Genomic DNA, 25,069 nt, shown 5'->3' on the forward strand with positions numbered 1-25,069 from the left:
ACATTTTCATTCTAGCTGGTTTCCATGATTACCCCAATTTTATCCAACACAACATTTCTATTCCAGGGTTATGTCTCTTACTTAATTCTTGGCAAGTGATAATACATTCTTGAGCAGTTTTTGCAAGAAAGGTCTTTATTTTATTTTATTTTTTAGAGACAGGTTTTTGCTCTGTTGCCCTGGCAAGCAGTGGTGTGATCATAGCTCACTGTAATCTCAAACTCTTGGGCTCACGTGATCCTCCTGCTTCAGCCTCCCCCACGTTTTGGGATAACAGACACGAGCCATCATGCCCAGCCAGGAAAGGTCTTTATTGTTACATACTCTGAGACTGTATTGAGTTGAGACTTTTTTCTTTTTATATATTCATGATTGGACACTAAAGCGCCAAGAAGATTATCACTTTATTTGAAGACAAAATGTGTCAACAACAGCAACTATAACCAAATTATTGACAGACTAGAGCTCTGACAAATCTTCGTTAGCCACCAATTTCCTGGGCAGGTAGAGTCTATCCTACAGAGGACTGAGGACAAAATTCAGTTGAACACTGGAAGGGAGAGATCCCACACTCTTAGGCTTAACAGTTCAGGCTGTGTCCACCCAGCTTTGCTTAGGACAGCTCTGCCCAACTACCTGAGCCCAGACTGTCCCTTAACTAAGCCCTCCCTCCCTTTCTCTAGCTCCCTAGAAATTGATTTTCTTTCTAGTTGTAATCCATGTGGGTTCCCACCTGCCTTAATCTAGAAAACAAAACAAAAAACAGAGTAGCACCTGGCTCCCAGGTACAGACCAAGCTCTCTGCTCTGATAATAGTTCTAAGATGTTCAGAAAATAATTCGGTTGCACCTATTCCAATTCCTTGCTGACAGTCCTCGGGCATCTTAGATGCGCTTCTAGACTGCTGACGAGGCTGCGTCCTCTGCTGGGTCTCTCCAGCTGTCACAGTCTACCTGCTTTTGGAACATAAGCCTGGGGTCTCCACATCCTCACAGATTCCTCTTGTCAACGGGGGGTAACCAACTTTGTAAATTAAGCTAAAGAACCAAAAAGTCGTGTCCAGATTTCTAACATCATACCTTGCAAGTTCACAAATACAGTCGTTCTACCTTTAAATCAATTCAAGAGTGAATACACCCATATGCCATTAGTCTGATATTTAAACACAGTTTTCTCCCCTTTCTTCTATACGCAGTGCCATATTCTCCTTACTAGGCAGTGTGGTGTCATGGGAAGAAGTGCTTTAGAAGCTGGCAGGGCTGGGTGCGATCCGTGGTACAGTCACTGCCTAGGACACACTGGTCTGCCAGTCGACATCTCTGCATTTGAGTTTTCTTATGCTAAATGGGGGTGGTAATATCTGTTCAATATGGCTGTGGGGAAAACGGGTTTAAATGTAGTGATGTATTTAAAACACACTGTATTCTCCATGGGCTAAGTCTCCGCAGCCTGGCTCAGCATCCCCGCAGTTTATTTACAAAGCCATTCCGTGTGCCTCGTCTTTATTTCACCTCACAGCCAGGAAACAGTTGTGGAAATGGAATCCCACTTTCTTAACAAATAAGGATTCAGGGGAGTGAATGATTTTTCCAAAGCCCACTGTGAGTGCATGGAAAGCTCCAGCACTTCTGGTCCAAGTATCTTTTCACTTTCTGCAACAGCAAATTAAGAGACAAACATCTACTTTCCTTTCCAACTTGGTAGAGCAGGAGGGAAAATCCTTCCAGTTAACTCTCCTATTTCTTATGTATCCCACTCTTCGAGCAAATACTGCAAATGTGCTATTTGGGATGGCCTTTGCCACGGGACAGTCAGAGCTAACTCAAGGTGACAGCAACTTAGCAACAGAGACAGGGGCGCAAAACAAACAGCTTGACTTGCCCTGGATCATTCTTCTTCAGAAGAAACCAAGCCACAGTTTCATTGACGGGGACAGATATACAGGGGCACAGGCTCTGACTTGGGGGAATGAAGGGGACTATGCTCCACCTGAATTTGTTGCAGGCAAATTATAAATTCTTAAAGATTTTTTTAAGCATTTAAATTTCACCATCTGCAATCTTATTTTCTTCCCTGCCCTCCCCCGGCCCCCACACCCGAGATGGAGTTTCACTCTTGTTGCTCAGGCTGAAGTGCAGTGGCATGATCTCTGCTCACTGCAACCTCCACCTCCTGGATTCAAGTGATTCTCCTGCCTCAGTCTCCCAAGTATCTGGGATTACAGGCACGCACCACCATGCCCAGCTGATTTTTTTTAGTAGAGATGGGGTTTCACCATGTTGATCAGGCTGGTCTCAAGCTCCTGACCTCAAGTGATCCGCCTGCCTCGGCCTCCCAAAGTGCTGGGATTACAGGCCTGAGCCACCGCGCCCAACCTACCACCTGCAATCTTTTGTTTCCACTTAAAAGCAGAGCCCACAAAGATGCTCAGCCAGACAAGGGGGCTACTAAGGCTGAGCAGCCTTGCTGGTACATTAGTATCTTATGACACCCTCAGCAGTCACACTTACCTCTACTGACGGCTGTTCCTTCCTCCTTCCGGTTTCATGGATCAAAGATGCCTTTCATCACTTATGAGGAATGGGATGGGGGCAGGGAGACAGGGTCCAGGAGCTAGGATTTTGTCTGAAAACACATCCTCTTCATGCTTAGAAAGCCCTACACTTTCTCTTCTAATATTGGCTTAAAATAATGCTTGGAATCTGGTTTCAAAAAAATTGGAGCTTCCAGAAGGAAAGTCATAAGTATATAAAACATCGAATTATATGTTAATATCCTGGCAACCTTAATTAGGCAGGGGTACTGCCAAGGGCTACTTGCCTTAAAGTGAACACAGATACCCTGCGTGCCCCTTTAATTATGGTTTTTGTTCAACGTTTTTTGCTGGATTTGAGTAATACAATAGTCACGTCTGGCACCCTCATCAACAGGTTCTCAAAATAATGATAATCTCGTATGGAACAATACCTATCTTTATTTATATAAGTATTTATCTGAGACTTTACGACTCTATAATCTATACTGAGTTCTAACAGAAATGGAATAAGATTTAAACTAAGAACTATCATTTTCAATAAATAGCTTGACAGTTTTGATCAAACTTCTTAAAAATAGAAATCAATCAATACATGGGAACCAAAGCCAGGTATCCCTGGTGGTGAGAAGAAGAACTGGAGATCTAGGGAAGACGGCAGAACCAGGACACTCCGGCAAGAAAAAGATGGAAGAGACAGAGTGAGGGTGACAGAATGTGAATGGAGACTTTCTTTAAAGCCCTACACCACACTTAGAAGTTATCTGTAAGCCTCACGTTGGATTACTGCTTGATCGTGCACCTTTCCCCATCTTGGTAACTCACCTGTAAAAGCCCCAGATTCAAGACCTTGGTGCTCAAATGAGAGGAAGGCAGAGCACCTGCCTGTCCTGATGTGCATGTCAACCAGGGCCCTCAGAGTGCCTTTTATCTATGCCTGAATGAACCAAGAAGGGACTAAATTCTTAAAAATCCCAGTTGGGTGCAGTGGCTCATGCCTGTAATCCCAGCACTTTGGGAGGCCGAGGTGGGTGTATCAACTGAGGTCAGGAGTTCAAGACCAGCCTGGACAACATGGGGAAACCCCCGTCTCTACCAAAAATACAAAAATTAGCTGGGTGTGGTGGTGCATGCCTGTAATCTGAGCTATGCTGGAGGCTGAGGTGGGAGAATTGCTTGAACCTGGGAGGCAGAGGTTGCAGTGAGCCAAGATTGCACCACTGCACTCCAGCCTGGGTGACAGAGCGAGACCCATCTCAAACAAACAAACAAATAAATAAATAAATAGAAAATCCCAAAACCAGCTGAGAGCGGCGTGCAAGGTAGGAAGATGGCAGGACTCCTCCAGGCATGCAGCATTGTGGTTTCTGAGCAGTTGGTGATGAAATCCCCGGTTGTGCAGATGCCAGGTCAGAACCTTCTAAGCAACTGCACATCTCAGAGCCTCCTCCTCTGCCAGGTGTTTTCTAAAAACACCAGAGGACTCAGGTGGCAGCAAAGAATGAGAGAGCGCAAAGGCAGGTGAAAAGCAGAGGCGGCAGCATGCTCTGGAAGCTGAATAAACACAGTCGGGGTGTGGAAGGGGCAAGAACCAACAAAAGGATGAAAGAGGGAAAGAGAATTGGGGGTGCCTTTAAAACAAACCTCCATTCTCCTCCTTCATCCCATACTAATGACATATCCATGTTTTTCTTGCCCTTTTCTTCATATTATTATCAAGACAGCAGGAGATGAATTTACAAAACGAATGATCCCATCTTTACCTTCAGCAGTTAGAAGCTGGTGTTTGAGATGGTGAAAATACCATCACGTGTACCTGGATGAAGTGTTCCCAGACAGAGTTTTTCCATGACCCCTCCTTCCTCAACTCCAGAGCGTGACACATACATCTACTCTTAGCTGAGTCTACAGAGGAAATTGCAAAATGACTCAGAACAATTTCTCACAACTTACTCTTTCAAAAGCAAAAGCAGCCTTCACTGTGGAGCCGGGACTTTATCACAAGGTGAGAATCTGCTATGAGTCATCAAAGGCATAGAAAATGCCTCAAAACTCAAACACATCTTCCTTTATTCAGTACAAGGTTTTCACCGGACTACAATCTCTACACAACAATATTTACAGAAGGCATCAGGGTGACGATTTCAGAACTTGGAACGATGGCGAGCATCCGAGAAGGCCTCGGTGAAGGAGATTTAATGAGTGAATGAGCAGCGCAACACTACGCCCACCCCCTTGGTAAATATTAAAATATCAGATGAGATTCCAGGCACCCACACAGGGGCAAGCCAAAATTAGATAGTAATTGTGCCTATTACTTCTTTAAAGGAAAAAGGGCAAACGGCAACAAGGGCTTAGCTAATTTGCTGACAGGAAAAGGGGCAAGGGTGAAATTCACCAGCAACACCCTTGCCGCGGGGAACACAGGAGCCACGGCTACCTGAGCTTCCCTTAAGCTGGCATATGAAAAAGCCCTCCTAGTCCATCAGACAGCTATTTATTTTACTAAAGAGATCCATAAAAGTTTGGTTTGGGATCAAAATGTTAAAATTCTTACTCCAAAAAAAAAAACCCCATTTTGTTCACTAATGACAGAAAATAAAACTTTCAAAATGCCGAAACACCCCAGCACATAATGTTGCAATTGGTTTTCAACAATCTGGGTTTGCATCCATTGAAGTGCAGAGTAAAAAAAAAAAGGTAAAAAAAAAATCTGGTGATGTCTAACCACCATCATCAATATAATCTATTCTGCTCTCAACCTAATAATTTATTTGCCATCTAGGGGTTGTTATTTATTTAACATTCCTCAACATCTCTTAGCACATTAAAAAAATAAAGCATTAATAACTAATCTCACCCAAGCAATTAGACTAAGATAAAAACAAAGTTCAAAATACCACTTGTCTACATAAACACAGTGCTTTTCATATTGTAGGTACTTGATAACTGATTCTGCAATATCAGTAATGTTAAGTCAAGACAGAGGCTAGGCTATTCAGGTGTTTACTCAAAGTAAGGATCACGAACTGACAGTTCATAAATTCCTAAACGGTAAAGCTGTGAAAAAACCTTGTAAGACTGGGGAGCTCCCTGGAATTGTCTGCAATTTCTAACATATGTGCATAAGCACTTTTCGGGGGACCACAGCTTTCATCAGATTCTCAAATGGTCTGCTTGAAATAAGTTCCTAAATAACGTAAGTGCATAAAAGAGTGGAGAGCATCTGGAAATATGGTGTCTAACCATCCTGACCTTCGCATACCATTACCTGAGAAGCCTCCAAAATCTTAGCGGTTTTAGCTTCAATGAAATGCGTGAAGGACAATAAATGACCGAAGCAAATTCTAATAGGGTTCTGCTAAGATTCTTCTTCTAAGCAGCTCTGCATATTCATGGGGATAAAAAGGGACATCCAGCAGAAAGCTGCTTCGGATCAGGCATTCAGGCAGAAAGACAGACAGGGAGACACACCAGGGCAAGACAGCTGGTCAGACGGACCCTTCAGTTTTACAGATAGGGAAGTTTGACGACTTACCCAAGGATGAGGAAATGGCTCCTCAGTGTAAGACTTAGGGCAAAAACCCCATGTGCTTTTTTTGGGTTTTTTTTTTTGTGTGTGTGTTTTTTAAACAGAGTCTTGCTCTGTCGCCCATGCTGGAGTGTAGTGGTGCAATCTTGGCTCGCTGCAACCTCTGCCTCCCGGGCTTAAGCAGTTTTTGTGCCTCAGCCTCCCAAGTAGCTGGGATTACAGGCATGAGCCACCATGCCTATCTAATTTTTGTATTTTTAGTAGAGATGGGGTTATACCATGTTGGCCAGGCTGGTCTCAAGCTCCTGGCCTCAAGTGATCCACCCACCTCAACCTCCCAAAGTGCTAGTACTACAGGCTTGAGCCACCATGCCCAGCCACCCATGCGTTCTTACTCCAAGTGTACCCCATGTCGAGGTGGCTTCCCCTAAGAATAGGCAAGAACAGGCCGGGTGTGGTGGCTCACGCCTGTAATTCCAACACTTTGGGAGGCCGAAGAGTGTGGATCACTTGAGGTCAGGAGTTTGAGACCAGCCTGGCTAACATAATGAAACTCCGTCTCTCCTAAAAATATAAAAATTAGCTGGGCATGGTGGCATGCACCTGTGGTCCTAGGTACTGAGGAGGCTGAGGAATAAGAATTGCTTGAACCCAGGAGGCAGAGGCTACAGTGAACCAAGATTGTGCCACTGCACTGCAGCCTGGGTGACAAAGCGAGACTCCCTCTCAAATAAATAGAAGGAAAGGAGAGGAGAGGAGAGGAGAGGAGAGGAGAGGAGAAAGGAATGGAAAGGAGCAAGGAAAGGAGAGGAAAGGAGAAAGGAAAGGAAAGAAAAGGAAAGGAAAGGGGAAAGGAAAGGAAAGGAAAGGAAAGAAAAGGAAAGGAAAGGAAAGGAAAGGAAAGGAAAGGAAAGGAAAGGAAAGGGGAAAGGAAAGGAAAGGAAAGGAAAGAAAAGGAAAGGAAAGGGGAAAGGAAAGGAAAGGGGAAAGGAAAGGAAAGGAAAGGAAAGAAAAGGAAAGGAAAGGGGAAAGGAAAGGAAAGGAAAGGAAAGGAAAGGAAAGGAAAGGGGAAAGGAAAGGAAAGGAAAGGAAAGGAAAGGAAAGGAAAGGAAAGGAAAGGAAAGGAAAGGAAAGGAAAGGAAAGGAAAGGAAAGGAAAGGAAAGGAAAGGAAAGGAAAGGAAAGGAAAGGAAAGGAAAGGAAAGGAAATGGGAAAGGAAAGGAAAGGAAAGGAAAGGAAAGGAAAGGGAAAAGGAAAAGGAAAGGAAAAGGGAAAGGAAAAGGAAAGGAAAGGGAAAGGAAAAGGAAAGGAAAAGGGAAAGGAAAAGGAAAGGAAAGGAAAGGCAAGGCAAGGCAAGAACCTGCAAATGGTATTTACACTGAGGTTAGTTTGGCCTGATAAATCAAACTTCCTGCTTTCTTCTCCCACAGAAAGCAAAATGATATCAAGGTCTCCATAGCTCCATCTCTAATCCAGAAGCCCAGAAAGGAAATAAAGATCTAGAAATAGAGGGCTGAGGGGCATGGAGATGGAAGATGGAAGATGGAAGATGGAAGATGGAAGATGGAAGATGGAAGATGGAAGAAAGAGGGCGGACATGAGAAAACACTTGCCGTTCAACCCCATCTTCACTCTCATCCAGGTGGGCAAAATTAAAGGGGAGATCTCAAGCAGCTCTGGCAGGAGGTCCCTTGCTACCACCTAAGTTGCAGGGAGCTGGCTGATGACTCCTTGAACTTGGCTTTTTGTTTGCCTTGAAGAGGTGAAACATATCCCACTTCAAGTGTCATCTCAGCTAGGATGAGAGCAAAACCATGGCACCTGCTGTTTCAATGGAGAGAAAAAGTAAGGAGAAGCCTGTATCAGAAATAAACGTGGCAAATCAATCATTAGGTGAAGATCAGCATCTCTGCTCAGTCAAGGCCAAATCTTTGTGTGGCCTCAGCTCTGAGTAGTCTCCAAGTCACTTTCCTGTGCATCACTGTCCCAGCAGGATGAGGAAAGGGAGGCTAATTATCTCTTCAAGTTAAGTTCAGAGCATTCTACCTGACAGACCTTGATCTTCCGGCCCACCCCAGGGCAGTGATTCACACTGCAGCTCTCACAGCGCTGCTCTCTACAACCTCTCTTTTTTATTTCTTGATTTTGTGATTCTGAAGATGACTCTTAACAATAACTTGTTTTTTTTTTTTTCCAAAAAAAGATGAAAGAGAAAAGTCTGGAGAAGAAGAAAGCAGGGACAGAGGAAGGCAGGTAGGAAAGTACTGTGGCACAGACAACAGGAGGGGAAAGAACCAAACACCACATGTTCTCACTCATAAGTGGGAGTTGAACAATGAGAACACATGGACACAGGGAGGGGAACATCACACACTGGGGCCTGTCGAGGGGTGGGGGGCTAGGGGAGGGATAGCGTTAGGAGAAATGCCTAATGTAGGTGATGGGTTGATGGGTGCAGCAAACCACCATGGCACATGTATACCTATGTAACAAACCTGCATGTTCTGCACATGTACCCCAGAACTTAAAGTATAATAATAATTTTAAAAAGAGGTAAGAGGGGCTTATTATCTGTAACTTCAAGTTTAAAATGATGCCTTCTTTTGGTCCCTAGTTTGTAATGCAAATCCCTATTTTTTCATTAAACTCTTCTCTCAAAAAAAAAAAAAAAAAAGAGGCTGGGAAGGCAGCTGTGCTGACGAAAGTACCACAGTGATCCAAGGACAGAAAGGAAAGAGGATGAAGGGCAATCAGTGACCTCCCTGCATCCTTCCAACCTCACCATGCGCCAGGTGCCATCGTCCTTACTTTCCAGATCAGGAGACACAAGCACTGGTGGGACCAGGCTGACCCAGGGCTCCTGGGGTTCTTACTGTGCAGCCCGCCAGGGCACCAGACCAGTCTCGCCAGGTTCAAGTTCCCCTGCCTTGCATGATACTCTGCTCCTAGACATACGTGTATTCCATGTTTAACAGAGAAAACACAGGCCCTCTGCCACAGCTGAATGCAGACTCAGAGCCCCAGCCAAGGTCTCATTCAACAACTGAACACCCCCATGTCTGAGTTCTAAAAGCCTCCCTGGCAAAGGCACAGCCAGCTGAGGACTCATCAGGCAACTTCCTGTTGCTGGCAATTTCTCTTTGGCCCCAGTTAGCCCACAGCACAGCCCACGCCAACAGCCCCACTGCCCACTTTTTAGTTTGCCTCTGTCCAAGGACCCATTTGGCAGGAGGAATCAGCCCAGCTGACAGGAAGGCCCAGTTGCAAGAAATGCGAGAAAGGTCACCAGTAAGTTTCTCCCACTGCCTTCCTGCCACACTCTGTTGTTCGTCCCTCTCTACAGGACAAGTTCTCCATTGCCAAATGGCCTTCCAGGCAGCCACTTGCTTGGAATGCTGTCTTTTGGATTCTCAATACCACTCACTTTTTTTTTTCCTGTTTTTCCTGCTGACACATAAGTGACATTGCCAACCCTGTTGAACAGAGTGTGTAAGTTATCCCTGGCAAAGAAAAGGACAGGCCTCTGTGTGCTCCATGCCACAGTAAAGTCTTCTATAGCCACCCTCTTCCCGCCACACCCAGCAAGGGGTTGGCATCTGCCTGACACATCCACCCTAATGGCCAAGGATAGACCAAGAAGAGCGGGGCACAAATACTCTAGAGCATGGAAAATAGGAAATTAAACCAAAAAAAAAAAAAAAAAAATCCAACTAACTACGAAAAGGCCAAATGGCCTTTTAGACTCCAACAAAAACTAAGCACAGTCATTTCAAACAAGTCCACAAACTTGCCTCCAAGTCTCTGCCAAGGAAGTGTGGCATTAGACAGGCAGAACAACGCACATGGGCTGGCGCCACACTCCACCCAACTCTGACCCCAGGCGATCTGTGTCCTTGCCACCTCTCTTCCAGGAGGGGCAAAGTCTGCGAGCCCTCCTCGGCTGGCAGAGCCTCTCAGGCTTCACTAAGCACCTCGGTGTTCACAGTCCACTCCTGCTAAAGAGAAAGGCAGATCTAACATACACTAATTGTATTTGGTCACTTGAAGCAACCCTTTGGAAAAGCTCATCCATTTATGACACATACATTAAAAAAGGCAGCTACACAGTGAGCAGACTTTGTCTCCATGCAGACAACAAAGAGGACCCAATTCTTACAGCTTTTGGTTTCCAGTTCATGTTCATCTCATGGGACGGTTCGGGAGCAGCTGACCACTGACACTAACTTCAAGAACACGGGGTGGGCAGCTGAGATGGTCAAGAACACGGGTGGGCAGCGAAGATGTTCAAGAACATGGGTGGGCAGCTAAGATGGTCAAGAACACAGGGTGGGCAGCTAAGAGGGTCAAGAACACGGGGTGGACAGCTAAGATGTTCAAGAACACGGGTGGGCAGCTAAGATGGTCAAGAACATGGGTGGGCAGCTAAGATGGTCAAGAACACGGGTGGGCAGCTAAGAGGGTCAAGAACACAGGGTGGGCAGCTAAGAGGGTCAAGGCATGCACATGTCTTACTTTCAACAACATTTTATTGAGGTGCTCATATATTTGTTCACAGTTTCCTACCTGCCATCGAATCTCAGATCAAGAGGAAATTAGGCGAGCAGCAGAGCAAAGCTTCACACACAGGTATACATGGGAGACGTACCAGGAAGGCGCATTTACAGCCTAATCCTCTCTCCCCTGCTTCTGCTGCTCCCAGTTGGACATAATCTCACGTGATCCCTTTGAGAACACCGGGTTGTTGGTGGTGTTATGTTTATTTATAGAGGAGGATACACAGGCTTAGAAAGGTTGGGTAACTTGCCCCAGGTCACATAATGATAAAGCCTGGTGGATGGAAATACAAATTCAGGTTTCCAAGCACCAGGTTGAGTTCTTTCCAACATACCAGTGCCTCTGAGAAAGGGCTACCTGGAATTAGGTCTTTGTGACAGATTATTGTCTTCCTGCTGGAGAGTGCCACGCCCCAAACCATTTTTCAGGGACAAAGCGTTTGCCTTGAGGATGCCATCTCTCTGTGCACTAAAATAGGAATTTAGTCACATAACTTGCATTTAGAAATAGTCATGTTTGGTTTTAAGAAAAGGATCTTGATTCTATTCATCTATTGAATAGCAACCATGGAGAAAGACTACGGTTTATAAATAAGTTACCTTTTAGCTTGACTGCCTAACAAAAGCATAACCAAAAAGATCTGGAAATAATGCAGGCAAGTATACACCAAAGGAAGACGAATACTCCAAGAATGCTGGAAAGCAAATCATGAGGTCCAATAATTTTTGCTTTTCCTTCAGCTTCTTAGCTAGGCAAGCTCTTAAAAGCAATTCATGTGAAAAAAAAAAAAAAAAAGAAAAACTCAAAAGGTTAAGCTAAGTGGGTGAGCAGAAATTAAATATTAAATGCAAGTTGTGTTCATGCTGTACATTAAAAACCATAGCCACTAGTGTACATTTTTTTCTGCCTAGAAAAAATAAACAGGACAAAATATATCAATTATATCTTAAACATGATTAAATTGCAAAGAGCACAACACACAGTTGTCACGCTGTGTATCTCCAGATTCTCAATGCTCTCTGTTCTATCAACACAACGCCTACAAACGGCAAAAATAATCCCTGCCAAAGCTACACTAGGTGATTACATAAAATTCTTCCACAAAGCCGAAAAATTATTTCATCAGGAATAACTAAATTAAAACTCTGCTTACCTTGTAGAAAACGGGTTTCCTGTTTGTAATTTTCTTTTACAGCCTTAAACCCAATGTAAGTATTAATATGTGCTATACTCCAAGGAAATTTTACAAGCATACAATTAATTGCTATATTCAAATTATTCCTCTCTTTTCAAGCATATTTTGCAGAGTAAATATTTCCCTAGGCCTTTCCGATATCTTTGTATTTCAAAAAGATAGAACTATTTCGGAGATGAAGTTAAAGATTTTGGAATGAGAAAGGAACAGTGACAGCGCCGCAGAACGGATACCCAAAAGAAGTTCTCTTATCCTTAGCTGTAAAAAGCACGTAAAGATCACTGTCAGAATCCCTTCTGGGGAGAAAGGCATCTCTTCTCATCTGCATATCAGTCTTTAGACATTTTTAGAGCAAAATCAACTTTCAATCAAGGAAAGGAAACCATGCAAGCATGCCTACATTTGGATCAAAATCTTTACCCGTGAAAATCAAAGCTCTTGTTTACTTACATGCTGTACATAAAAAGGAAAAGTTCAAAGAAATCTGCTCCCTCTGGGAGAACGGATCACATCGAAGTCGGCTGTTGGGAGATGTGTAAGACATGCATCGTCTCTCCCTCTCATCCCCAGGCAATGAAAAAAAATCCCAAACTGCTCTTCCAAGTCACATTCACAAGGACGTCCTAGCGCCACCAAGCTCGTCCTCCACAGCAGCACCGGTGATTGGGGGAAGCTGGCCCCCCGCTCTGTTTCCACCCATGCCGGGAGCCTACTCTAGAAAGGCACCAGGTTACCACGGACGTGGAGACAACGGGACCACAGAGGGCCACGTCTCCTGAGCCTCAGAGCCAGCTCAGCAGGTGGAGTGCAGGCAGCATGTCTGTGGGGACTGCTTAACACACCTCAAGTTCAGAACAAACTGAAAACTCTTTCAACCTCGTCACCCAAAGGGACATTGTATATTCCTTTCAAACTCCAAACTATTACAATAGCACATGCTAATTGCTAACAATACTGAGGGAAAAAATCCCCCCTACAGGAGAGGCTGACAGGGTCACACAAAGAGCTATGACAGTAATAGGCACCCTTACAGAGAAGAAGGCAATCAATTAGGAACCATTTGCAGAAATTGCGGGGCTGACAAAAGCCCTGGGTACAGCTGTGCTTCATCAAACCAGGCTTCATTTGATTTTCAAGGGAAATTATTCTTTATTCTAATGTCTAGAATAGTTGTTAGTAAAATATCCCCAACAGCCCAGGTTCAACCAGGGTCTAATCTGAAAAGAAGCTAATGACCCCTGAGAAGACCAGTTGGGCCAGGGCAGGAAGCCCAGAAACCAGAGGCAGGTCTTCTCCCTGAGGAGAGACCACCTTCTGAGGACACGGCACGGGGTGGGGGATCCCAAAAAATCCACTCCCAGCACACACTGGGCATTCACCAGACACCTCCCACATCACCACTTCAAAAATAGAAGAGGGCTGGGCGCGGTGACTCACACCTGTAATCCCAGCATATTGGGAGGCTGAGGCAGGAGGATTGCTCGAGCCCAGGAGTTTGAGACCAGACTGGGCAACACAGTGATACCTAGTCTCTAAAAACAATAAAATTATCCGGGCATGGTGGCAGGCACCTGTGGTCCCAGCTACTTAGGAGACTGAGGTGGGAGGATCACTTAAGCCTAGGAGATCAAAGTGGCAGTGAGTCAAGATCACGCCATTGCACTCCAGGCTGGACAACAGGGTGAGACTTTGTCTCAAAAAAAGAAAATAAAATTTAAAACAACAACAACAAAAAATCCAGAAGAAGATGGCTTTAGATATAACATGTTTCCAAAAAAAAAATTTTAATGTTTAAAAAAAAAAAAAAACAGAATAAAAAAATGTAATTCTTAAATTTGAAATTTTCTTTTCTTCTCACTAATGTCCACCACAATTTTACTTTTGGTGGCCACTAATTCTTCTTTCCCAAGAAACGAAGAACAGGGAAACTGAGTAACTGCTAGGTGTTTACCGAAGATTTTTTAAAATGTACTGAAGTCCATCATTATACATGGAAATCTTAAAAAAGGTAAGGTGATAACTATGTTAGACTTGAGAGGAATTTTACAGCAAATGCTTAACACGCTCATATTCTTTCAACAAATTTTTTTCTTCTGTGTTATTTGGTGTTATTTGCTTTCTCCTTTCTCCACTTTTAACAATGAAAATTGAAGCTCAGATGGCCCCAGTTTCAACCTGATTGCAGCTTTCTCTCCTCTTCTAAATTTCTCATGCTCCAGTGTTCACTTTGTAAACGTTTTGCTTGGTTACTAAAGGCACTGTTAAATAACAGAGTTGGCAATAGCCTTAACGTGCTAACTTTTTGCATATCTATTTTGCTGAATCTTAAGATAAACTTTGGGAAAAAATTCAATTTCCTTCTTAAGAGTTCTGATGTGTAACTCAAGCAGATCATAAGAGAGGAGAAGTCATTATCCCTCATGGTGTTGAGATTCCCCCCAAGCTGCCATCCTGTGCCAGTGCCCCCACAGGCACACTTAACTTTTAAATATATGGCCATGTTCCATCAGTGTTTCAGGAGGATTTGATTTTCCAAAAAATTTTAAGTCAGGCCAGGCACAGTGACTCACACCTGTAATCCCAGTACCTCAGGAGGCCAGGGCAGGAGGATCTCTAAAGCCTACGAGTTTGAGACCAGCCTCAGCAACATAGTAAGACCCCATATCTATTTTATTATTAAAATAAGATTTAAAATAATTTAAGACAAAGCCATCAAAACACATCTATTTGATGCTCTAAGATCCACTGCTTCATTAAAAAGCTAATGGACATTAGACATGATATTGGGTTCCCAAAATTAAATAACCCACTAGAGATAGAACAGAGTAGTAGGACTAAAAATGCTGATGAATTTCAGTTTCATAAAATAACTTGCATCCTGGGACATAACCAGGCCAACGAAGGCAGCTGAGCATTTGCTTTGCATGAGGAATGAGGAGGAGAGGGAGGAGAAATTTGGAAGAAGGTACATGGAAAACGGGAGAAGAGTGCAGGGAGTGAGGAAGGGAAAGGGAGAAAAGAGGGGAGGCTGACAGCACATAGCTGCTTCATCAAACCAGCAACTTCAGAACCAGAAGTACCCGTTCTGAAGCTGGCAGGCTCTAACCTGGTCCCCTCACACACAGGGGATGTCACCAACCTCCAAAAGGTATGCCACATGGCTCCTCCCATGGGTGTGCCATGCACCTGGCTCCTGGTGGTCTTGATGTCAGCAGTGGCCCATCTAGAGCAATCACTGCCATGACACTGGCTGCAGTGGTGGAGGCACGGCCAGGGTTGTGCGTTCCAAGGAGCCAGCAGGAGCTGGGAATGTGGAAGCCCTGCCCAATTCTGAAGTGGCAGGGCGGGAGCCTCGTGCTCCTCAGGCACAGCTGCAGCTGCCCAGCTGTGGCTCTGGACCCAGACATCCCTGTGCTCTTGGGGGCCAGGAGCAGGAAGGAGCCCCACCATCCCAGGCACTGCTGCAGCTGCCTAGCTGCAACTGTGGACCCAGGCATCTCTGCACTCTCAGGGGCCTGGGAAGGACCCCCTGCTGCCACAGGCTCGAAAGTAGCCTACTCCCACTGCCTGGCTTCTCCCTAGTCCTGGTGCCCACTCTGGTCTTAGAGCAAATTTGGGTCTGAGTCCAGGCACTGTTGCAACTCAGCCAGGTGTGGACACGCTCAGGACAGTGCTGACATGCCAGCCCCCTGCTGTACTTTGGGCACCAACGGGCATGGGAGGCAGGCCAAGGAGGGGACTGAGGGCAGCTTGGCCCTGGCCTGCAGGCACCTTTGGCACAAACAGCCTGGGCACCACGAACAGCGGCAGGATGCAGACAGGCTCCTGGGTGGAAAGGGGTGGGTCCCCAGAAAAGCCCCACCTTCAAGCTGGGGAAGGCCTGAAGTCTGGGGGCCAGGCTGCCAGTCCCACAGACCAGAGTGGGAACTTATGGAGCTTTTTCTGGGCCTGCCCATGGCCACCATGGACCAATCAGTACACACTTCCTCCCCTCCAAAGCACATAAAAACCCTGGACTCAGCCAGACTCAAAGAGACAATGAGACAACTAGCTGAGGCAAGGAGCTACTCCAGGGTCTCCTCTCTGCTTAAAGCTAAGCCGACATCAGTACTACCAGCTGTGGAGCGGAGCTACCCACTCCAGGGTCTGCTCTCTGCTGAGAGGTGAACACTCTATGGGATGACCAGCCTGCAGAGAGAAGCTACCCACTGTGGGTTTCCTCTGAGCTGTTCTATAGCTCAGTAAAGCTCCTCTTCACCTTGCTCACCCTCCCCTTGTCTGCATACCTCATTACCTCATTCTTCCTGGTCACGGGACAAGAATTCAGGACCTCCCTAATGGCAGGGCTGAAAGAGCTACAACACAAACAGGGCCAAAACACGCCCCTTGCTCGCCACATTACAGGTGACAAAGAGAGAGGAGAGGAGGAGAGAAGAGCTACAACCCTTCAGGGAGCCCAGACCCAGGAGTTCCCAGAACCAGGGTTATGCCACCCTCTTTGGGGTTCAGCTGTTCCTGGCATCTCCAAGCTTCCAGGTACTGGTGCAGGCCATGGAAGCTGCTTGTAGTATGTGTAATCCAGCCGTAGCTTCACAGGGAACCAGCGCCCGTGCTAGAGCCTGGAGCTGCTGCCTGCCCCACCACAGCCAGCATCCCTGCCTGTGCATGGTGGCCAGACCCCACACATGCTCACTGACACACCCCTCACCACTGTGCTCACTGACATACCCCTCACTACTCTGCTGACTCTTGGCAGGCATGGGATGCAGGCCAGTAGTGTAAGTCGAGCACAATCTGCCAAGTCGAGTAGGCCTAGTGGGCCCAAGAAAAAGTTGGGCAAAGGCACCCTTGGCCACAGAGGTTTCCAGCTGGTAAAGTGATACCCCAAGAATCTTGTGATAGTGTTATTCTAAACCCAACTGAGGCATTGTTCCACTTTATAACTTTCATTTAAATGCCTATCATTGCTTCTATTTCTTCCATTCTTATTTTGTATTTAAGACAAATACAATACAGAAGATGTATAATTTCAAAATCAATTAAAAACTGGACTGGATATTAGCACAGATTATGTCAATCAGACCACTTCTGAAAGGGTAGCAGCTAATGAACAGTTAAAAATGCAGGAAAGGAATGGAATGTAAGAAACGCTGCCAAGGACGTGGATAAAGTAGAAGCCTCCTACATTGCTGCTGGGAATGTCAAATAGTGCAGCATTGTGGGAGACCATGGGCTGTTCCTCAAAAAGCTAAACAGAGAATCACCACATGGCCTGGCAATTCCACTCCTTGGCCTGAAAACAAGCATGCATGCAGATAACTCTTACACCAACATTCACTCCAGCATTACCCACAATAGCAGCAATAATCCAAGTGTCTATTAACAGATGAATGAATAAACAAAATGTGGTGTATCTGTATAATGGAATATTATTTGGCCATAAAAAAAGAATGAAAGCCCTGACACATGCTACAACCTGGATTAACCCAGAAGACATATGTTAAGTGAAATAAGCCAGAAACAAAACGACAAATATTGTGCCTAGAAATTGGCACCTAGAAATGTATATGAGGCACCTAGAAATTGGCACCTAGAAATGTATATGAGGCACCTAGAAATTGGCAAATAAGACAGAAAGTAGAACTTTCTGTTAAAAGCGGGGGAAATAGAGAGCTATTGTTTAAGGGGTACAGAGTTTCTGTCTGGAATAATGAAAAAGTTCTAGATGGTGGTGGTGGTTGCAAACCAATGTGAATATACTTAATGCCAAAGAAGCATACACTTGAAAATAGTAAAAAAGGAATATTTTATGTTATATATGTTTTATCACACAAAATGACAACATTCCAAAAATAATTTACCTTCAGCCAAAAAAAAAAAAATGTAAGAAAGAAAGAGAATACTAATTAACACCTTTTGACAAGGTTTTCCCTGTCAAAATCACTAAGCAAAGCCAGCACAATATATGAACAGCAGAGTGTGCACTGCTCTTTGATGGCATACCAGAAGTCATGGAGGAGTTCCGGCTAAAGTAAATGGTTCTGATTAGTACTTCACTTCAAAAAAATACAAAAATAAGGAAGCTGTATCCTTAAAATCTGATAATATATATAGTATAGGGTAGTAGTATCGTATTATATATATATTATATATATGTATGTATGTGTGTGTGTGTGTGTGTGTGTGTGTATATATGTTGAACTGCTGGGCCTAGAGATAGGTAACTCCATCTCCTTTCCCCACCTTGGGTAAGAGCCTGCCTGGTTCTTGGTTTGCGATTTAGGTCAGTATCTTACCCTGAATGTCTGCTCCATTTTCTCCCTGTGGGAAACCTGATCCAGAGTGCCATCTGTCTGACTCCTTTTCAGACCTGTTGTGATATCAGGGACGTTGCTGAAATCTGCACGAAAAATGACAAAAACGTACATGAGTTTGGTCATTTGCAGAGAATAATAACGCCTGGTTTAAAGGCTCAGATGGAGAAAGGAAGAAGAAAACAACCTAGGAGGCAGTACAGAGCAGTCCTGAATAACACTGAGGTTACAATTATGCACACAGATGGTCTTCTGAAACAGATCTAGGCTCTTGCTAATTGAAAAGGCAACATCTGCCTGCTTTGGTCAAAAGAGACCAATCAAAATAATGACTTAAATGCCTTGTCACTCTTCTCATTGTTGTGTAAACTATACTTCCCTAAGCTCTGGTCTTGAGTAATTTATTTGGACCTACAATCAAACAGCAACAATTTTGTTGGTATTTCCCTATTTTTGGCTAAGGGAAGGCAAAATTTCCAGGGAATCTTGGAAACCAATGACAGAATATTATACTTATTACAATCTACAACTTGCTCATTTACAAGCATGTTTCTTTGGCTGGCATCAACCACAATTGCATCCTAACTTAAAGGTCCAAGAAGATCAGTAAACCCTTATTAACTTCCAGAGTAAAGGCTAAGAAATAATATGGGCCAGGTGTGGTGGCTCATGCCTGTAATCTCAGCCCTGTGGGAGGCCAAGGTGGGAGAATCATTTAAGACCAGGAGTTCGAGACCAACCTGGGCAACATAGTGAGACCTTGTCTTTACAAGAAATTAAAAAAAGAAAAAATCAGGCACAGTGGTATGCAGCTATAATCCTAGTTACTTGGAGGGCTGAGGCAGGAGGATTGCTTGAGCCCAGGAGTTCAAGGCTGCAGTGAGCAGTAATCATGCCACTGCACTCCAGTCTGGATGACAGAATGAGACCCTATCAAGAAAGGAAAGAAAAGGAAAGAGGATGGGAAGGAAGGAGAGGGAAGAGGTAGGGATGGGAGGGGAGGGGGCAATAATTAAAATATAAAATAATAAAATAAAATTTTAAATGTAAGTAAATTAAAACTAAAACATTAAAATTTTAAATAAATAATATGAAATAAGTAGAACACATAGTTTTCCAACCTACAACTGGAAGCACAAATCCCATCCTCAACACTCTTCTCCAATAGAGACAGAAAGACTAGCCTCTATCAAAACATAACACAAGTTTTCATTGTAATTCTTGTATTTGATAGAATGTCCCCTCAACTAGGTGAAACCAGATGATTTCTGATCCCATTCAGGTCCAAGAACTCAATCTGAGCTGATCTAGGCCCAAGAGGCTTGGATAGACTTGCAAACAAAGAAACTGCCCAGCATGATGGGGGCAGGGAAGATGGTTTCTAGAAAACCTTTAGAAGCTAGGGGAACCCCTGGAGGTTGGCACAGCTGAGACAGAAGAATGCCAGCAGCAGGTTCATGCTGATATTACCAACCACTACACAGGCACTCACATCTAAGATAGGGAAAGGCCTCCGGAAAACATATAATGAGATACAGAATTCTGCAGCTCTAATTTTTTTCTTCCATTTCCTCTTCCAACACCCTAATCTCATCCAGATAAGGACTAGACAGATAATCTTGGTCATACCTCACTGCTGCTGGTTGCAAAGTTAGCCCAGGGAAGGCAGTGCTGACCTGAAAGGCATGAGGCTCCCTGGGGAAATTTTGAGTAGCAATGACAAGCAAGGATACTTGGGCCTGCCTCCCCTAGTCCCCTAATGCCACAACACAGAGGCAGTCCCCTCACCAACAAGCTGACTGCATGGGAATTAAGACGAGACCCTCAACCCCAAGCGACGCACCGCTGTCTTCTAAGACTGCCCCCTTTCTCTGATGTGTATACCTTGGCTTAAGGGAGACCAATTTAGGTAAGTCACAAAAGAACAGCAGCCCTCACTCCTATTGCATCCAGCCTAAGTGCATCTCTCCATTCCTGCACTCAACACATACTTCTTGAGTAGCAGCTGTTTTCCAGGCACTGTGTGAGCAGCTGGGGATGCAAAAATGAGTGAAATGCTTTCACGGGCTGCTTCTAGTCTGGGGAGAGGCAGTTGGTGAGGGAGGGGCGGACGGAGAGATGAGTGCAACCAAGTGTCACAGATGCTATGAGGGAAGTCCACAGGCTGCTGAGTGGGGACACTCAGGAAGCAAGTCAATTCTCCCTGGACCCTTAAAACACTTCAGAGGAAAGCAGACACGTGAGCAAAGGCTTTATGTCGGCGGAGTATCTATTTGACTTTCAAGCTGAAGATGACAAGGCAGGGTGGGCAGCAGGGAGAGGGGATTCTGGGACCGGAAGCAGCCTGAGTAAAGGCGAATGTTAGGAGGAGCCGGGCACCATCGGGGAACCTGCCGAGTGTGGCTACACAGAGTGGGGCAGAGATGGAAGACTGTCCTCGATGGATGGATGGATGGAGGACAAGAAAGTCATAGTGACATCACAAGTACAAGTTGTAAGGACCAGAACATCACAGAAGAGAGCAACAGAAAAAAGTAAGGGATGGTTGAGCATTTGAGGAGGTAGATTCCATGGGTCCCCTCTTTGTCATTTATTAGATATAAGAAAATACAGAAAAGAGGCATCGAGGAAGACTGGTTTCTACATTCTAGGTGACTGGGTAGATGGGAAACGCGACAAGGGGAGATCTGGCAATAACAAGCTTAGCTTCCGCAGCACTGAGTCTGAGACATGTGCGGGCCATGCAGTGGGAGATTTTCAGTGGTCGGGAGTCCAGAGTCTAAAGCTCAGAAAGGTCTTCACAGAGACATGGATTTGGAGGTCATCAGACTATCTCTCCATAGCAGTGAAGCCAAGGGAATGGAGGACATCAAGAGGACCGAGGAGAGAACCATAGAAACATCAGTGCATAAGGGTACGGGAGAGGATGACCCTCAAGAGAGGTACCTTTCTTTTTATAGAGAAGTAAGCAAGAAGTATAAGGCCATCAAAAAAGAGTCATGTCACAGAAGCCACACAATGTAAAAGTGCACTACCTAGGTTACAGAATCAAATTTGCACTAGTGCTGCCTTTCCTTGAAAATAAGGAGCCCTGGTATTTCCCAAGAGTTACATCAAGTACAGGAAATAGGACACACGATCCACATGCACATTCATGGATGACAGGGATTTCACAGTGCCTACTGCACATCAGGCATGTACTAAGTACCAGGGATACAAAGATGAACAAGACCTTGAGTCCCACGAAGAACTCAGCTGTGGCAAAGGCATAAGGAGCTTTGGAGCCTGAGGTGCCAGATGGATGCTGGTGAAAATAGCACGGCTGATGTCAAAAGCGGGTGCCGAGTGAATCCTGAGTCATCTGAGTCAAACTCTTCACAAGATTTTGGAACTTAAACACTGAAAACTCCCCAAACCACTGTTCGCCTCTTATAAAGGAGACCAAGAGGTACTCATTCACTTAGCAAGAAAGAGACTCGTTTCAGGTAAGCATGAGAAACAGGCCAATGTGTACCTGGTAAGAGAATATTGACCCTTCCCATCAGAACCCTGCTCACTCCAGGATAAAGGCTTAGCTTTGAATCAGTGAGGCTCCCTTGGGCCGCCTAGAACGTTGGGTGCCACCAGGTTCTGAGGCACAGGCTTGGACAGGATGGCCCAAAGGAACCAGCTTCCACTGAGGCTGGCCCTGGGGATCTGAGAAGAGAAGGCAGCTGTGAGCAGTTCCTAAGATCCGCCAAGACAGGAAATCTCAGAGGTGTTCTACTGCTCAAGTTTCCCCCAGGTGGAATGTATCTGGGCATACACAGAGTCCCTGTGGCCACCAGCAATGTGCCAGCACTGTCCTGGACGTGACAGAGCACTGGAGAATCCGAGCTGGACAGTGTTCACAGCTGCCATCCCCAGCTCTGGGAGCCTCCAATTTTACCAGGACCTGTATCCCCATAAAGGGAGGGTGCCATTAGTGTTCTTTAGAGAAGAGACATGAGATAAAAGTACATTCTGGAAGAATAGAAGACTGGCTTTAAAAAGAGTGGAGGCTGGTAAAATCCGAATGCTTATTTACAAAGCTGTTTGGAACAGGCATCCTGTCCTGGGTGCCAAATGCCTATACATAGCCCCCTTATATTCTGCCCACGTCCTGAGCACCAGCTGCTAAAGGGAGTAAATATATCCTGCCCCTCCCAGGAGAAAATCTGGCTTCCCACCTGGGAGAGCCTCATCAGGACATATACAGTGCAACATGTTTTAGGGGCTGTTTGTCCCTATCAGAGAGTAATAAGCACTTGCTTCCTGCCCGCCCTGCACTCAGCATTGTACAGTACAGATGTTCAGACATGCTCCAGAAAAAGCCTCTGGCCAATCTGACTGCAAATCATGAAAAAAACAAATTATAAATTCAAGTCAAGAGTTATCTATTTGTATCTGGTTAATACACCCTTTTGTCGTTCTCATCACATTCCTCATGGAAATTAACCGTTTGGGGCAGAGGTCTAACAATTTGAAAAGATCTAACATTTAGCACAGCCAACAAAAGCTTCTACTTAACGGAAGAGCTTCTACTTAGCAGTTGAGCCGACAGAGCTGCAACGTCCCAAGTTACAGTCTGGCCCCCTCAATTTGGATCTGTCATTTAATTTATTTATCCCCTAATTCACATGGGTGCCAGACACTGTGCATCCACTGAGTACAAGGTGCCATGACCAGAGCAGTCACGAGACCAGGCTCAGCCATCTTTCTCCTTTAATCAACATGCTGTGGGCTGGGCGCCATGGGTCACACCTGTAATCGCAGCACTTTAGGAGGTTAAGGGAGGCAGACCACGAGGTCAGGAGATTGAGACCATCCTGGCTAACATGGTGAAACCCCGTCTCTACTAAAAATACAAAAAATTAGCCAGACATGGTGGCAGGCGCCTGTAGTCCCAGCTACTCAGGAGGCTGAGGCAGGAGAATCACTTGAACCCGGGAGGCAGAGTTTGCAGTGAGCCGAGATCACACCACTGCACTCCAGCCTGGGCAACAGAGCGAGATTCCATCTCAAAACAAACAAACAAACAAACAAAAAATGATGCTGTGGACAAGGATGACACTCCAGGCAAGCTACCACAGAAAAATGCCTGCCTCCCTACTCTTCTGCACAGCCTATAGCTCCTTACAGACAACTGGGGAACATATATGGCTTTAGGTTTGAGACACCTGGCCATTCAGCTTCCTCCTGAACTGTGCATCAGTAACCTGGCCCATTAGCACCACGGTCAGCCAAGCCACTGGCAACCCCAGATCCTTTTACAATGAAAGAGCAAAACTTGTTCAAGGAACATCCTGGGTACCAACTTAAAAACAGAAATATCAGAAAATGTTGAAGTTAAGGTTGTCTCACCCACACAGCTCGTAATCTGAATTCAAAATGTACAGTTACATCATTTCCAAATCCAACCTAGCACAGTTAATATGCAAATGTGTGGGTTTTGCCATTTCTTTTTCCTGTTGCCCAGAAAGCACCAATAGATCTAGGTGCTCACTGTGATAGGCTCAAGGGGGAATTCTTTGGAAAGGGGCAGCAATGGGAAGCTTGGGAGAAGGCCTGGCATGCGTGATGGTGTCCCTGCCAGCACCCCACCTGCAGCTTAATCCTAAGGAAGCCTGACTCTCCTCAGGCAGCTACATATGGTTCATCTGGCTGATGCCATCCCATAACTCCAGTCTTGCTGGCAGCCTCCTCCCTACTCAACCAGGCAGCAAGAGACTAGGCAACAAAGTTCTCTGTAGTCCCTGGATACCCACCAGGTGGCCACCAGCAGACCCTGGAGACACCAGGCAGCTCCTGATCTTAAGGACAGGTAGGGAAGAGTTCCCCTGCCTTTCCAGCAGCCAGGATGGGGCCTCCTGAGGACAGACAACTGGTTCCTAGAAAAAGTGATCTAAGAACCACTCCACCCCAAAGTCTGAGAGTACCTCCCCAGTTCTCAGGAACAGCAATTAAAGAGAAATTAAATTAAATATCTCAACATGGTATTAATCTGTAACCAAAAGCAAGAAATGCAAAGTGACAAGAGAGTGTTTGTTTTCTCTTCTTAGGTACAAGATGACTTTTTTTTTCTAGAAATTAATAATGGTAGTTGCTATGGTTTGAATGTGTTCCCCAGAATTCACGTGTTGGAAGCTTAATCCTCAATGCAGCAGGGTTGGGAGGTAGACTTAGTGGGAGGTGTTGAGGTCGTGAGGGCTCCACCCATGACTCAAGAATATTAATGCCATGATAAAAAGGGTTCTCAGCAGTGGCTCTGTTCTCTTCCGATGTTTACTCTTCCACCTTCAGCCATGTGAGGATGCAGCAGCATTCAAGGTGCCATCTTGACCTAATGGCACCTTGATACTGGACTTCCCGGCCTCTAGGACTACGAGCCCATAAATTTGTTTCAAAATTACCCAGTGTGTGGTATTCTTTACAGTAGCACAAATGAACTAAGATAGCAGTCACGGCATCGGAAAAAGCCGTGCTTCAATATGCGGACTAAGGATTCATTTGAAATAGACTAAAAGTATCGGGCATGAGAATGAAACCTGTTTTCAAATATGTTTTCATGCTTCAAAGCATATATTATAGTACGCTGATTTTAATACTCTCATCTCCAAAGGGTCCTTTTGACAATACATACTTTTACTATCCTGAAATAAAATCATTCTTAATATAATCTACCTCCATACATAGTTTCTTCAAAAGCAATATACTACCCTAAAATAACACAAAAGAAAATAAATGGAAAGTAATTTATAATTAAAAACCATGTGTTTGAATACTTTGTTTGAATCATACTCCATATGTAAATGGCAGCAGAACCTCTCCAGAAGCCGTGAGGAAGCTGTCAGCCACTGGCTCTACAGGCTTTGTCCCAAGCTTCACCACAGACCAATGCAGAGTGTGCCTTAGTGGTATGA

General features: G+C 45.0%; 1 protein-coding gene across 1 annotated transcript in view; it reads right to left on the bottom strand.

Moving 5' to 3' along the window:
* TIAM2 (TIAM Rac1 associated GEF 2) overlaps nt 1–25,069 on the bottom strand; it is a 217,932-nt gene that overhangs the window by 30,443 nt on the left and 162,420 nt on the right. The window contains exon 15 of the mRNA XM_017892053.1: nt 18,111–18,214. Coding sequence (XP_017747542.1) covers nt 18,111–18,214 — 104 coding nt within the window. The remainder of the gene's footprint in view (nt 1–18,110; nt 18,215–25,069) is intronic.

Source organism: Rhinopithecus bieti, unplaced genomic scaffold, assembly GCF_001698545.2.
Source record: "Rhinopithecus bieti isolate Rb0 unplaced genomic scaffold, ASM169854v2 scaffold_1583, whole genome shotgun sequence".
NCBI classification, from domain to species: Eukaryota; Metazoa; Chordata; class Mammalia; order Primates; family Cercopithecidae; genus Rhinopithecus; species Rhinopithecus bieti.